We start from the raw sequence: 15,346 nt of genomic DNA on the forward strand, positions 1-15,346 counted from the left end.
GAAAAAGGGGGGGGGTGCATTCTCAGGGAAACTGTTCAGCAGGGTTGTCATTTGGTCCACTGACAAAACAACAAATCAGTGTGTCTTTCCTGAGCACCTGCTTTATGTCCTGCCCTGTGCTAGGCTTTGATATGGGGAAAGAATGAAAAGACGTAGAAAAGAATGGAACCTGAAGAGTATCTAGTTGAGGAGATGGACGCAAAACCTTGAGAAAACATGGGGTGGGGTAAGGAGAGGAAACAAGATCATCAATCATATTCAGGGCTTTGTGGAGAAGAGGGAATAATTTGTTTTTTGTTTTTGTTTTGGGTTTTTTGGTGTGTGTATGTGTGTGATTCCAAGAGCTGATACCCAATGGGAAGCAATCACAAGGGGTTAGATTTGGGCTCAAAAAAAGGGACAGCTTCCTGTCTATTGGGCCATTTCAAAAACAGAAGTAGTAATGAGCTTCAGTGGATATTTTCAAATGGATGTTAGGTAACCAATGGTTGGAATGGAGAGAAAATTCAGTCGGAGAGGGGAAGGTGAGACTACAGTTAAGCTAGATGACTTTTGTAGTCTTTTTATCAGGCCCTAGACCCAGAATTGAAAGCCTCCTCAGACCATTAATCTAGCCCCTTGAATTTAAAAGGAAAAGAAACTAAAGCCCAAGGAATTGGAATAATTTGTCCAGGCTTAAGTGGCAGAGCCAGGATTAAGACCCAGGGCATTACCTTCATTGGAAGATCCCATTATTTCTTCACCAGCATGGATGCCTCTGATAGATTCCAAACTCCACTGCCCCTTGGAAGATCCTAAAGGTCATAGATATAAAGTTGAAAGAGAGACCTCACAGGTCTAGGACTTAGAAAGGTCAGGCGATTTAGCCATTGTCCCAGAGATTATAAATGGCAAACAGGCTTCAGTTCCAGGTAGAGGGGAAGCATCAGTACTTAAGATAGCTAAGGCTCAATCCTTTGAATAGTAAAAAATAGTGGTTACAAGGGTAAATAGGAGAGAAAAAAGACCCAGTGCTGGCTTTTAAGAAACATTTATTCCATTGGGCATAATTGGAATTGTCTTAGAATATTTGAGCTAGAAGAGCCCTTAGAACATGGAATTCTAGAGGATAGCATTTAGAATCTGGAGGGAATTTAGAAGCTGTCGGGTTCAATCTTCCTTCATTGCAAGAATCCCCTTCATAGTTTCCCTGTAGGGTACTTGTCTAACCTCTGAGGAATAGGGAGCCTATTAATCATCCGCAGAGCACAACTTGACATTTTGCATATGAATTATCCCCTCTGGGGGCATAATTGTGGCTAAAGTTGTGGGCTAGGCTGGTATGTGATTGTTCTCCCCTTTTCCCTTCAATGGGCCTGGAAAATAGATTCACTTTGTCCTAAATTCAAACTTGGGGAAAAAAAAAAAGTTGGCACAAGGAAAGTCCTTGCTAGATAATTGTTTTGCCTGTCATCCAAGAATTACCTGTTATATGAGAACTAAGTCTTATCAAATCTGGGATAGCTAGTATCACCCCTTCTGATTCCCCCCCTCATCTTAAAAACATGACAAATCCAGCTAAAACCTGGACATACCCTCTGTCCAATTCATAACCAGAAACCTTTTCCAGGTAGATGGACAGACATCACCCTCTCTATTCTTAGGGCTTAGAAAAATCAAAACTTATATAACTCACATACCAAGGAGACCCTGGCCCAGTGTAAGAGGAATGGAACCATTAATTGTCTAGAGTCAGCAGGAAGTAACTCTGGGATAAATTCTCCATGGGACATAATCAGCTTGGCATGGAAGGCAGGAGGTTGAACAAGTTTGATCAAGTTTCCCAGGTAACCCACAAGCATACAAAGAAGCATCTGATTAGGTTTCTAAAGTCTGAGCCTTCCTCTCTCTGCCACATTCTCCCAGCCAAGGAAAGGACTTTTCACTTTGGGGGTTATGTGTAGATGGAGTTCTTGGTCTTATTAAGCGGAGAGATGGACAAAATTACTTTTCAATGTTACATCTTCCCCATTCTCCCCCAGAAACAGAGGAAAGGAATCAAGAGGAAAAGAAAGTAATGGAAGAATATTTTAAAAAACAGGAATTTTGATTTTTTTTCCCCCTGTTCACATATTTCAGTTTGAATTGGGTTTTATATTCCTCTTATTTTCTGGAGAAGTCATCCTCAGAGGTGCTTTACTCTCCTGTTGGCTATTTCCCCTCTTCTTGTTTCCTTAGTATCAGTGTCATTCCTTCCCCTGAATTGGTTCCTAAAAGGTTTATGAGTTATCACAGTAAAGGGAATGGGAAATGGACTGACTCCTAATGACTTTCCTAGGTGGCCTGAACATTTTTCGAAAGCATGAGGGGGTGATTGTCACTTGCAGAATGGCCATTGCCCAATGAACTAATCCTTTGCCTCAGCATTGCCCATAAGATAATGACCATGACCCCTGAGGAGGACTGGGCTTTCAACTACATAGATCCTTCTGCTCCAAAAGAAATGGCTTGGATTTGAATCATAACAAACCTCTGGGGACTAAGACACTTTTAGAACACGTTACCATGGTATTTAATAAGGAGATACCGTTGAAGGGAGAACTTTTGAGTGTTAAATTTTGGTTATTCCCTTCCCATGGATTACTAGTCACCTCTTCTTAGAGAGCAAATCCCCATGTACTTGCTAGATCTCCATCTCATGTGGCTAGGGGATAGGCCGTGGGAAGTAGAAAGGGGAGGGGCTACATTAATAGCATTTTTTCCCCTGGGTTTCAGGTTTCTCATGAATTTGCTATCAACTTCAATCCCACCAATCCCTTCTGTTCAGGTAAGTCCTGGTGACAGGATCAAATGAATACAAGTCCAGTTTCTTAATGTTTTATTGGGGGAGGGAGTTTTTCTGGGTCCTTCCTCTTCTTTCTTGTTGGATTCTCTTCTTTATGTCTCTTATCTGCCTGTGTCTCATACACATTAAGTGCCTGTTGTGTACTGAGATACCATGCTAAATAATCCAGATAAGACACTTAACTTCTGTCCACAGGGAGATTACAGCCTACTTAATCTGGGTGAGACTTTAGGCAGACAGCAGCTGACATTGAAATAGCCTTTTAAGGGTTACAAGACATTTGACTCCATGTGTTACCCTCTGGATCACCATAGATACCCTTTGAAGTAGATTCTACAGGTAGTAATCCCATTTTACAGATGAAAAAGCTAAAGCTTAAGGAGTTTGTTCTTTGATGTGGTCTAAAGGCTAGTGAAAGATGACTTAAATCCATGTGTATCTTGACCCCAGGGCTAGGGTTCTTTCTACCACATGCTGCTTCTACACCCCCCTTTCTACTCCACTATATTCTATTCTGCGTTAATATCTCGGACATTATTCTGTTCTTGAATCTCATTTCATACATGATGAGACTGAGTAATACAGAGGAGTAATGATTTGGTCAGGGTTGCATGACTTAGACATAGTCAGGAGCAGAACCCAGATTCCTTTATTCCCAGATCGTTTCTCACATCATATAATGATGCTTTATTCTGGGTGCCCCTACTATGTGCACAGATAGTACCGAACCTTCCTTCTTCCATTGTTTTCTAAAACCACAAACAGAGCAGTTTTGCCTGGCATGATTCAGGCAGAAATGACAATTGTGTCTGTGCTTTTGAGAGCTCTGAACACCCCCTGGGTGTGTCCTGTCACTAGAGGATGAAGACTTTTGATGAGCAAGACAGGCAGCTGGAGAGATTGGTGCCAACTAGAAATATTCTGTTCCCGTCTCCACCTCCCTCTCGGGATCTTTCATCATTTTGTCCCTATTTCCTCTGTTCAACCCTGTCAATTCTAAGCTATCCAAAGTTCCCAAATCCCTGGAGTCCCTAAGAAAAAGGAAACCTGGACCAGGGATCAGGGGAAATAGCAAAAATAATCCTATTTTCCAGCTCATTTTAGCACCAAGTGCAGTACTGAGTAGATGGCAGTTAGTACTTAATGTTTATTGAGTTCAATAAGTATTTGTCAAGTGCTTACTATGAGTGGCCAACTAATGAAGCATATTTTTTTTTTAACATTCATAGTGTACCACTAGGCACTGGGCACACAAATATAAAAGTGAGAGTCCCTGCCTTTTGTATCAGATGATATTGATATAGTTGGTCTTTGTGGAAAAGATTAAGGACAGCCAAAAAATCCTTTTTACATGGACCACAGAAGCTAAGTACCACTAAGAAAACTATTTTGCCTGCATATGGTAAAGTTTAACTCATCTTAATTTAATGCTCACAAAACACCAATGAGATAGAATACAGCAGGTAGTATTTCTCCCTATTTTGCAGATGAGGAAACAGAAGTCCAGATATGTAACAGGGCAACTTGGTGCAAAAGGCAGGAATAGAAGCCAGTCCTACCAGTTTCTGTGGCAGTGTTCCCCCTACAAGGTAAAGCAGCCCTTCTCTTCACTAGGTCTCATTTTCTCTGTAAGAACTGAGAAGGCAGCACAAATAGTATAAAGGGCTTTGAAATTATAAGACTTAGTTACAAATATTGGGCTTAATATCAAGAAAGTCACTTTCCCTTCTGGCTTTCAGGTCTCTCATCTATTAAAAATGGTTGACCTAGATGATTCTTAAGATCCTGTTGCCCTCTCCATTTATGTCTCTATTTCTATCCTTATCCTTAAACTCTTTTCTTTGATTTTTATGATTCTTAAAATGTATTAATGGGTCTCATTCTAGAGACTTAGCACAGGTACCCCTGGCATCTCTTCTCTGAAGGACTTCCAGGGATACACTTCAGAGACCAAGAGAGGAAAAGGCAAGAAAGAATATGGAGGGACAGGAAGGTCATGCAGGAGATTGAACCCTGGAACATCAGATGATGGTGGGTTTCAAGGTGAAGGGATATATAATAGTGAGCTTGACTTTCTCATAAGCAAAATTGTACTCTCTCAGAGAACAATTAATCATGACTAATGGCTGTGGCCTAGAGAGAATAATAAAGTGAGAACCTTTATCATTTCTTAGGATATATAGGTGGGAAAATGTCAGTCCTGGCTTTGGGAGAGGGGTGGGAAAGGCAATATCCTGAAGTAGAAGCACTGGACTTTTGGAATCTGGAAGACTTGAATTCAAATAACACTAGCTATGTGTCATCGGGCAAATGAGATATATGAAATAGAGCATTATTTACATGTCAATTATTATTGCTGTTATTTAAGGCAAGCTAGATGGCCCAGTGGAGAGAATACTGGACTGGGACACTTAAGACCCTGGTCAAGTCACTTAAATGCTGTCTGCCTCAATTTCCTCCTAAGAATTTATGAGGATCAAATGAGATATATCTGTAAAGTGTTTTGCAAGCCTTAAAATGCTGAATTATAATTATCTCTGTGCCTCATTTTCCTCATCTGTAAAATAAGGGTTAAAGTCAAAGGGATTCTAAGGTTCCTTTTGTAGCTTTAAATTTATATTCCTGTAATCTTTAGGAAAGAGGGAAGGGTGAGAGTATGTCTTACTCAAGCTCTCACAAATAGTAAGTCATAGAGCCAGAATTTAAATCCAAGATACAAATCGAGTGTTCATTTCGCTAGACCATGCTTCCTCTTTCTGCCTAAGAAATTAAAACCCTTCTAACTCAGACAACTCAAGTGTTCCTGGGGTTGGGCTTAGTTCCCATAGTAAGGAAGAGTGTTACTTATCTGCTAGGCGGGTAGAAGACCTGTCAGACTGTTCAAGTGTGCTTAAATAGCACACCCACACCAATGACTCCCTGGCTGTTTAAGCTGAACAAAAGCACTGTTAAGTATCCAGCCAGTTACATAACCTTATGTGTATGTGTATTTTTCCCAAATTGCCAATACCTCTCTATCATTTTCCCACAGTGTGTGTCGTTAGGGGGGTTGGTTTGGCACATAATGCAACTGCCTATCTTCCCCAGAGACTACAGATTGAGGCCATTCTGACTCTATTGTCTGCAATCATAATAGAAATAGAAATGCTTCCCAACGTATTTTTTGGGAAATGATCTAACATTGAAACCTTTTGTATTTCTCAATTATAAACAGTCTGCTGCCAGAATTAAACTTCTGATTTTGAGTTAATTTTCCTGGGGCACAAGGTATCAGTTTGCTTGATTTAATCTTGTCTTTAAAATAGGAGAAGGGACTAAGGAAGCTCACAGAGCTGTGTACCATAAAGATTAACAAATTTCAATTTGGAGGTGGGAGACTGAAAACCAGAGATAAAGTGACTTACCTAAGATCACATAATAGCAAGTAAATGTGAGATGCAAGGCTCAGTCCATGGCTTCTGGCTCTATATTCAGTGTTTTTTCTCTTGAACAATCCAGATTATTGATAACCTCCTACATCTAAAGCCTTTCTTTATTAGGACCTATAGTTAGTATAAATCAGAAATCTTCCAATCTCATCCCAAGGCTGCACTGATACAGAAGTTTCAAGATGTACATTTAAACAGATGTATCCATTAAGTAAGTTGTGCTTGCATTGGGTGTCAGCAGTGCCGTGAAGTGCACTTAGTAATTTAAGTGTAAAAGAAGATGGTTTTGGCTATGGCATGTAGGATGAATCGGAAGGAGCAGCGACAGGTAGGAGGCAGTACAGAATGTATTTTGACAGCCTGAAAAGCAGCTCAGCAAGTAGCCACTTACCAGGAGAGAATAAATGCTTGGGAAAATATAGGGGGATGTGACCAACTTGACTGGCATTCTCTTGCAAAAGTTGAGATCACTTTTATTTTTTAATTCTGAATTTACTACCACAAAAGAGACTATTTCCATATACAAAGTAGAACAGAAAAAAGATCACATATGAACCAGTGAATCTATTACATAAAGCTTGTTTTTTTTAAAAAAAAAAAATAAAAGTATATGATAGATTCAACATGTTTCAAGAGTTGTTCTACTTGCTTGTGTTTCTTTTAAACTTCCTTCTATTCAATGTATCTTTAGAAGACGTTTCAGTGACTCTTTTTTCCTTCTTTTTCTGGAGGGAATATTACTTCGAACTCCTTCTCTTCTCTCCTCCACAACCAAAGATAGAAAAACACTAAACTTTGTTGCAAATAAACATAGTCAAGCAAAACAAATCCACACATTCACCATGTCCAGAAACTCATGTCTCTTTCATTCCATTTTCCTTGTCAGCAAGTAGGTGGCACACAATACTCTGGAGTTATGATGGCCATTCCATCAAAGTTAATAAATCTTTCAAAATTGTTTGTCTGTTTAAATTGTTCCTCTGGCTCTGCTCACTTCACTCCATGTTTATACTATATATTTTTCCCAGGTATCTATAAGAAAGCAGAGCAATCTTGGAGCTCAGTGGGAGGACTTGTAATGATGATGTCCTGATATGACTATTCCTCTTGGTTTTTATTTTCATAACCTGGGAGTTAATCAGCAGCACAGCATACTCATTCATTCAGTCCACAAGCATCTCTGTTACAGGCATTGTGCTAAGCAGCAGAGAGATTGTCACACACACACACACACACACACACACACACAAGCTCTTCTTTCTCTCTCATTGTCTCTGTCTCTCTCAAAGTTCCTGTCCTGTACCTTCTTACAGTTTTTCACCATAGGAGAAAAGACCAGTCTCGAGTCAGGAATATTGAGTGTAAATCTTGCTTCTGACCCGGTTAGCTGCATGGCTGAGAGTAAACTACTTAACTTCGTTGTGCTCCATGCATCTCTCTAATTGAATTGCTAACCTATACCAGGATGGGCAGTTTTTACAGTAGAAGTTCCCTTCATTGATAAAATTAGGTCTGGATACAAACATACAAATTACAGAGAAAAAATCCTAGGAAGACCTTATTTCACTTGGCTAACTCTCTGGCTAGCGTGTTCTTTCAAGCCACAACGACCCCAGTGATCCTGAGGTGCTCGTGTCTTCCATAACGAGGCTCTCTGTTTTTCAGGTGTGGATGGTATTGCCCAGGCATATTCAGCGTGCCTCCCCCACATCCGCTTCTATGGACCCACCAACTTTTCCCCCATCGTCAACCATGTAGCTCGATTTGCCGCCCATGCTACGGAGCAACGGTCAGCCACGGTAAATAGTCGACATACATTCTAGTGTTAGGAAAGGAGGAGCCAGGTAGGAGGGGATCTATTCTACCCAAAGACTTGCCCCTCCCCATTTCCTCTCCTTGCAGACTCACAGGCACCAGGGAAGACACAATCCAAACTTACAGCATTAGCCTAGGTGCTGTGCAATGAGAAGCCAGAGCTGTCATTGTTGCTCTAGACCAGTAGGGTCACCTGGCAGGTGAAGGACTGCAGACAGAGGCTCCAAGATCCATCCCAACTTTCCAGGGGAATGAGGACCCTGAAGGCTGGCAGGGCAGCCATGTCCATCTTTTCAGCTACCTTTGTCATTGACAAGCTTGTGACTTTGGACAAGTCATTTCACTTCCCTAGGCCTCTCTAAAATGAAAGAGTTGGAGTAAATCATTTCTAAGCCATCAGTCAGCATGCATTTATTAAATACTAACACTATGCTAAATGCAGGGAATACAAAAGCAAAGGATAAAATACCTACTTTCAATGAGCTTACATTCTAATGGAAAACACAATAACATGTAAAATGCACAGCATATATGTAAAGTGAATATAAACAAATATAAACAAATGAAGGAAGCAAGGGACACTATGGGGTGGCTATAAGGAAGAAGTGATTATAGGCATGTGTTAACAGCCAGTGCAGAGGCACAGAGAGTGGAGATATACAGAAGCCAGTTTTTGGCTAGGCTGCAGTATTACTTAGGATGCAGAAAGGGAAGTAATGTACAATAAAGTCTAGAAAGAAAGTCTGAAGCCATATTGGAAAGGTCTTTCTGTGCCAGACAATGGAATTTACATTTGATTCTAGAGACAATAGGGAATCACTATAGTTTATTGAATAAGGGGATGACATGGTCAGACTTGTACTTTAGGAGAATTACTTTGGCCACCAACTGAAGGATGGACTGGAATAGAAAATATTTGAATTAAGGAGTTCAAAACTATCAGGCCGCTACAATGATCTTTGTAAGAAGTGATGAGAGCCTGAACCAAATCAACAGCTGTGTAAGTGGAGAGAAAGGGTTGGATTCCACAGATATTATAGCAGTAGAAACAGCAAGATTTGTCAACTGTTTGTATGTGGTGGGGAGGAGTGCTCTAGAATAATGCCAGAAATCCAGGAGAGGCTGGTCAGTAGCATCAAATGCAGTATATGAACCAAAGGTGATAAGAATTGAGAAAAGAACACTGCATTTGGAAATTCACAAATTGATAACTTTGGAGAGAGCTTTCAGTTGAATGATGTTGGAAGTCAGTCTGCAAAGGTTAAGATCTGAGAAGAAAGGGGAAGGTAAATATAGACATCCTTTTTCAAGGAATTTGGCTAAGAAAAGAGGAGATAAAGAATAATGGAGGTTAAGAGTAGATTATTTAAGGATGAGATAGATTTAGGCATGTTTGAAGGTTTGAGGAAAAGAACTAGTAAGTAGAGCCTTTTATGCTCCAAGGATGAACTAGCTTTAGGTGTCCTAGCTAACAGCATGACTTTTTTCTGTCTTCTTTCCAAAAAGGTCTGATTCTAGGCTCACAGATAAATGGTTCATGAACATAGCTCCTTTAGGCAAGGAGGTTTTTTTTAACATTTTTTGTATATGTCATAGACCCTTTTGACAATCAGGTGAAATCTTCTAAGAATGTTTTTAGATCCATTAAAATACATAGGAATTCAATTTATTGAAATAGTTATCAAATACTAAAATAAAAGTTCATGGATCCCAAATTAACTTCTGCTCTAGGTCTCCTCTACCACCCAGGTTCTACCACTGGTCGGTCACTCCTCCAATAACAAATCAGTCTCTGAAATATGGATTTTTAGTAACATTCAAACCAAGCTCTTTTACAGAACATAGAAGATGATGGTAGAATGGACCTTTAAAATCATCTAGTCCAGTTCTCTTTATTTTGCAGACAAGGAAATTGAGGCCCAAAGAAGGGAAATCAGTCAACAAGTATTTATTAAGTACTTATGTGCTGGGTACTCTGCTAAGAAAAGCAAGAACAGTCCATACCTAAAAAGAGTTCACATTGTGATGGAAGAGACATGAGAGAGAGCATTCTAAGCTTGGGAGACAGTCAATGAATGTTTGGAGGAAATACAGTGGAGTACTTTGTTTGAGAAAAGACAAGAAGCCAGTATCTCTGCATCAGAGTATGTTTGGTATGAGAAAGTGAAAGGGGGACTGAGAAATGTCTCTTGAAAAAGGTAGGATTGTGAGCGCAGTTTTGAAGGAAGTTTGGGAATCTAAAGAAGCAGAGCTAAATGGGGAAAAGTATTTCTAGCAAAGGCAAAGTTGGGAAACAATATCATGTGAGAAAGAGCAAGTAAACCCGTGTAATCAGATGATAAAATGCATAGAAGAGAATAAAGTGTAAGAAGTCTGTTCCTAGAAGTAATAAAAAGCCATTAGAATTTATTGAGTAGGTGATGGGGCTGTTATAATCAGATCTATATCGGGTCTTTAGAAAAATCATTTGATAACTGAATGTAAAAATTATTTGCAAAAAAGAAGACAATGGAGCTAATGAGATCAGGTGAGGCAGGATCAAGGGAAAACAGAAGAAGGCTAAGAAGAGCTCCTAAAAGGATTCTCAATGGATATGATATGAAAGAAGACTGAGAAGGTTCAGATAGACAGGGAGAATCAAATGAGAGCAATATCATGAAAAAAGCATTATCAAGAAAAGAGTATTCAGCAGGAAAAGGTGATCAGTAGTCTCAGATGTTGAATGACATAAAAAGAAGACTGAGTAAAATCTAAGTCTCTTGATTGTAATTCTGCAATATTGATTTTTAATCAAATGATCTCTTTGGGGTATATACCTAACAGAGTAAATTCTGCATCAAAAAGTCACATATATTTCCAGATATATCCCTTTCCACCCTAGACAGCTATCCTGGTACTAAAATTAACAAAAACAAAAAACAGTCCAGCAAAATCAACTGAAAACAGTGATTTATGGTGGCATATGTATTCCATAGTCTCCCACAAGTTTTTACATTTAAATAAATGCATTATTTGTATACATAAAATATTCTAATTCTTTAAGTTTCTACTGGGTTTCCTTGTTCATCTATTCTCACTTTTCCTTTTCTGTGTTGATTATTAGTATGATAGTTAGACCTCTTCTTCTAGATCTGCTTTTTGAAACTTTTCATTATTTTATAAAAGTCTTTGCAGATTTCATTATATTCCTTGTTTAATTACAATATAACATCCCAGTGTGCATGTTTCTCTGTAACTTGGCCAGTGCTCCTTTAAAAAATCAGTCATTTTACAATAGCACTTCCTCTTCCCTTACCTTCACACTTCTCCCTTATAACAAAGAAATATGGGTAAGCAAAGCAAACTAACACAGGTTATGCTTATAACTATATACCACATTTATTCCACATATATATTCATACCTTTCAGGTAAGTGAAGTATTTATGCTTCATTACAGGCTGCTTGAGATCAGGTACCACGTTATTCAGAGTTCTGATGTCTCCCAGTATTGTTTTCCTTTATATTATTGTGGTTATTTATGATTAACTATCTAAAATGTTCTTCTAGTTTTGCTCACCTCACTGTGCATTACTTAAGTTTCAAAATTCTCTGAATCCATCACTTTTCTCTATTCTTCTGGCATAGGTAGGTTCCATTATTCATGTATCATTCACATACCACAATTTATTCAGCCCTTCTTCAGTGGCAAGAAATCACTACGTCCAATTTTGTGGTACCTACATTCAAAAAGTGCTGAGGATATTTTTGGTATATATGGCATAGGAACATAGATCTAGAACTTAGAAGGGGCCTCATATAGTGCAGCTCCTTGATTTTACAGATAAGGAAACTAACCCAGGAAGGTGATTTGCCCAGAGTCAGCCAACTAGTGAGCATCAAAGATAGAATATGAAACTAGGCCCTCTTGACTCCAAAGCCAGGACTGTTTTCCGTGCTTAGCCTCATACAGGACTTTTCGGAATTTAATTTTCTTAGGATATGTGCCTGCTAGTGGAATGTGCAGTTCAAAAAAGTACAAACAGTTTGGTGACTTTTCTAGTATAATTCCATTTTTTCCCCCAATATGGTTGAAGTTGATCCACCAGCAGTGCTTCCCACAGACCCTCCAACCTTCATTTTGTTTTACGTCTTTGTTCATTTCATAGATATGAGATGAAACCTCAGCGCTGCCTGAATTTGCATTTCTCTTAAAATTAGTGACTTCTGGTATTTATGGTTGCCGATAGCTTACATTTCTTCTTCTGAAAACTCAATTTGAGTCATTTTTATCCTTTCCCTCTCTACAATCTTTTATCACTTCTATCAGATGATTGCTTTTGTTTTTGTGTATTTCTATCAATTCCTCATGTTGCCAGTGCTCTTTCCACTATATCAGCCTGATTCTCACTTTACTTCATTCACATCTCAATAGGAATTTCAAAAAGGGTTCATTCAATATGATTATGTCTATTTATGCCTGAGGTTTTAACAGGTCAGAAGGACTTGGAGGAGAAATATCTGATGTAAATGTAGTACTGACCTAGTAAATTAAGAGGCACCCTAATTTGATTGTACAAAGCAGGGGCACTTTGTCTCTGAAGCCCAAAGGGACTGGGTATGGGTGAATAAAGAAGGCTCCAGGAGCCAATGGATCTTAAGAGACTGACATAGTTAACCTCTAAGGATTCAGCCTCAGGCAGAGCTGAGCACCATTTCCGAGATGAAGCCTTACAAATTGGCAACAACCAGTGACCATCTGTCAATGAGATGGCTCAGCTACATCTGTTCCTAGGGCCTCCGGCAAGATGCCTGGGATGTTAGAAGGGGTGGATAGGGTTGAGGAACATTCTCTCTTGTCTCCAACTCCTTCTAATCCTGTCCCACTTAATTTTCTTCCTGATCCCAGAAAGCTTTTTTTTTTTTTTAATCTTTCTCAATTGACAGCACCATTTTAGAAGCCTTCATACTAGCATCCCTTTCATTACAGCCATACTCCTCATTACTAAGTAGCAGAGTCAGTGGAGCTAGTTCAGCCCCCCTCAACAGCTATTTCCTGACTGGGGGAAGGAAGGGAAGAGGTTTTGTTATGGAATCAGAAAAGTTTGGTTGGTGTAAACAGCAACTCAAGCTGTAGGCTTCCCCATTTCATCCCAGCCCAGGGATGATAGGGAATCAAGGGAATAAAGGAAGCACTTGATGAAGGCCATCTGTGGTGGAATGTAAAGAGTGTTGTAACCCAGTCCTTAGTGCTTCTAGTCCAGCTTTACCACTGACCTACCTGGATCATTGAATTTCAAATATACAAGAACTAGGCCACACATTACCTTTGATAATTTAAGAGGCACTTTTGAATATTTGCATGATCTCAGAATCATCACAAGCATCAGTTCTCCTTATGCTGATGCAGCACAGGATGCTGCTAACAATCCTTAGAACAGTGTTGGGTACATAAGGTATCCAACATGTGGCTCAATTAACATTTGTTTATTATGTAATTAAGGGAATAACCTAAAAGAGAGTGTTCATTTGAATTAACTGAATGGATAGTTCTGATTGAAAGAATGCTGGATAATATGCCAATTATGTTGCCTGTTTCTTTGGGATCTGTGTGTATGTACAATGCATGTATGTACACAGAGAACATTTAGTTGGTTTCTTGAAGAATACTTTAAAGTGAGTATTTAATAATAAGGCAATTTTCATTGCTCTTCTTCATCCTCAGCTTTGCCTTAATGATCACAGGCCCATTGGGAGCAGCCATGTACCACAGCCTACCTAGTACCAGATACCAATGCAGAGACATTCTAGAAATGCTTAATGAATTTAATTGAATGATATAGGCTTGTGAAGCAATCCAGCATAGATAGTAACAAGAGAGCCTTGGTTTCCTTTCATTTAACTGTAACAATATAAACAATTTGTTGCTATGGACTTGGAGGGAAATGGTCTAAATTGATGGGCTGGCTCTGTGGTACCTTTCTGCATGATTCTAAGTGTTCTCTAAGACTCCCAAGATTCTAAGATGATCTCTAAGACTCCTATTAATTTTGCCATCCTAAGATCAATTATGTGCTGCTAGAGAATTAATAAAGAGTATGTAGAAAAGTCAGGAGAACAACAAATTTCTTTCTACTTAGTACCCAAACAATGTCCTTCAAAGACTCGGAGGCCACTGCTCCTTCCTTTTAGAACTACAGATCAGCTAGTCAACAAGCATGAAACACTTACTTTATGCCAGGATTTGTGCTAAACATTCAGTACACAAAGAAAGTCAAACACACACACATACACACAAATGGTTCCTGCTCTCTAGGTGGTCATTTTCATATTTCAATGGGGAAAACTATGTAGGAAAAAACTCTACATATTTATAGATATTGTTGTAGGTACACTGACTTATATTTATCTATCCATATATAAGTGTGTATGTGTATGTTCTGCACCACCTTCTGCAAGAGGCCTTTCCCAGTCTTCCCCCATCTCTCTGTTTATTGTAAATAGAAGGGGGATGGCACTAGTGGGAAAGGCCTCCTGCCAACGGTGGTATTTGAGCCAAGTGCTGAAGTAAGCTAGGAAGTAAAGGTGAGAAGGGCCAGACCAGCTATTAGGAAAATGGAGTGTTTTGTTGTAAAGAAAAGCAAAATAGCCAATGTCAGTGGATTGTAAAGTGTATTGAGGGAAGTATCAAACTGGAAAGGAAAGACAAATCCAGGTTGTGAAGGGTTTTTAAGTTTTTAACTGGAGTTTGTTGGTAGGGGAGGGGAGAATGATATTAGGAAACTCAGCTGATTTGGAGTGGAGACAACTTGAAAGGCAAAGAGACCAATTAGAAGACTACAGCAGTAATCCAGGTGAGAAGAGGTGCTGGGACTTTTACATAGAAACTGTGTGAGTGGAGAGGAGACAAAAAGGAAAGATTTGGAAACAGCTTTGAAATGTGAAGAAAGAGTCAAGGCCTGAGTGACTGGGACAATACTGTATACTCAAAAATAATAGGAAAGTTGGAGGGGAGAAAATAAGTTAGGTCTTAATATTTTATTCATTTCCTCCTTGGCCAAAGGGATAATAGAAATGAAGTCTGTTTGATTACAAGAGTAAAGACCTCAGACTGGAGCCAGCTGAAACCCTAGCTTCATGGGCTCTCCCATTCCAGTTTTCACCACTCCCTGCTGGATACTTAAGCAGCTGTGGTTGGAGCCAAGCCAGAATCAGCTCCACAGCTGCCCAGGAAAAGGATCCTTACCAGCTGCAGCTGCTAAGTATGGCCTCAAGGATGGTATGCAGACAAATTCAAAGTTC

At 39.4% G+C, this 15,346-nt stretch overlaps 1 protein-coding gene across 1 annotated transcript in view; it reads left to right on the forward strand.

Annotated features, from left to right (window-relative positions):
* Positions 1-15,346, forward strand: part of CPNE2 (copine 2) — a 95,662-nt gene that overhangs the window by 72,624 nt on the left and 7,692 nt on the right. Inside the window, exons 13-14 of the mRNA XM_051979894.1 lie at positions 2,755-2,806; positions 7,918-8,051. Of these exons, the coding sequence (XP_051835854.1) occupies positions 2,755-2,806; positions 7,918-8,051 (186 nt within the window). The remainder of the gene's footprint in view (positions 1-2,754; positions 2,807-7,917; positions 8,052-15,346) is intronic.

This window comes from Antechinus flavipes, chromosome 2, assembly GCF_016432865.1.
Source record: "Antechinus flavipes isolate AdamAnt ecotype Samford, QLD, Australia chromosome 2, AdamAnt_v2, whole genome shotgun sequence".
NCBI lineage: Eukaryota > Metazoa > Chordata > Mammalia > Dasyuromorphia > Dasyuridae > Antechinus > Antechinus flavipes.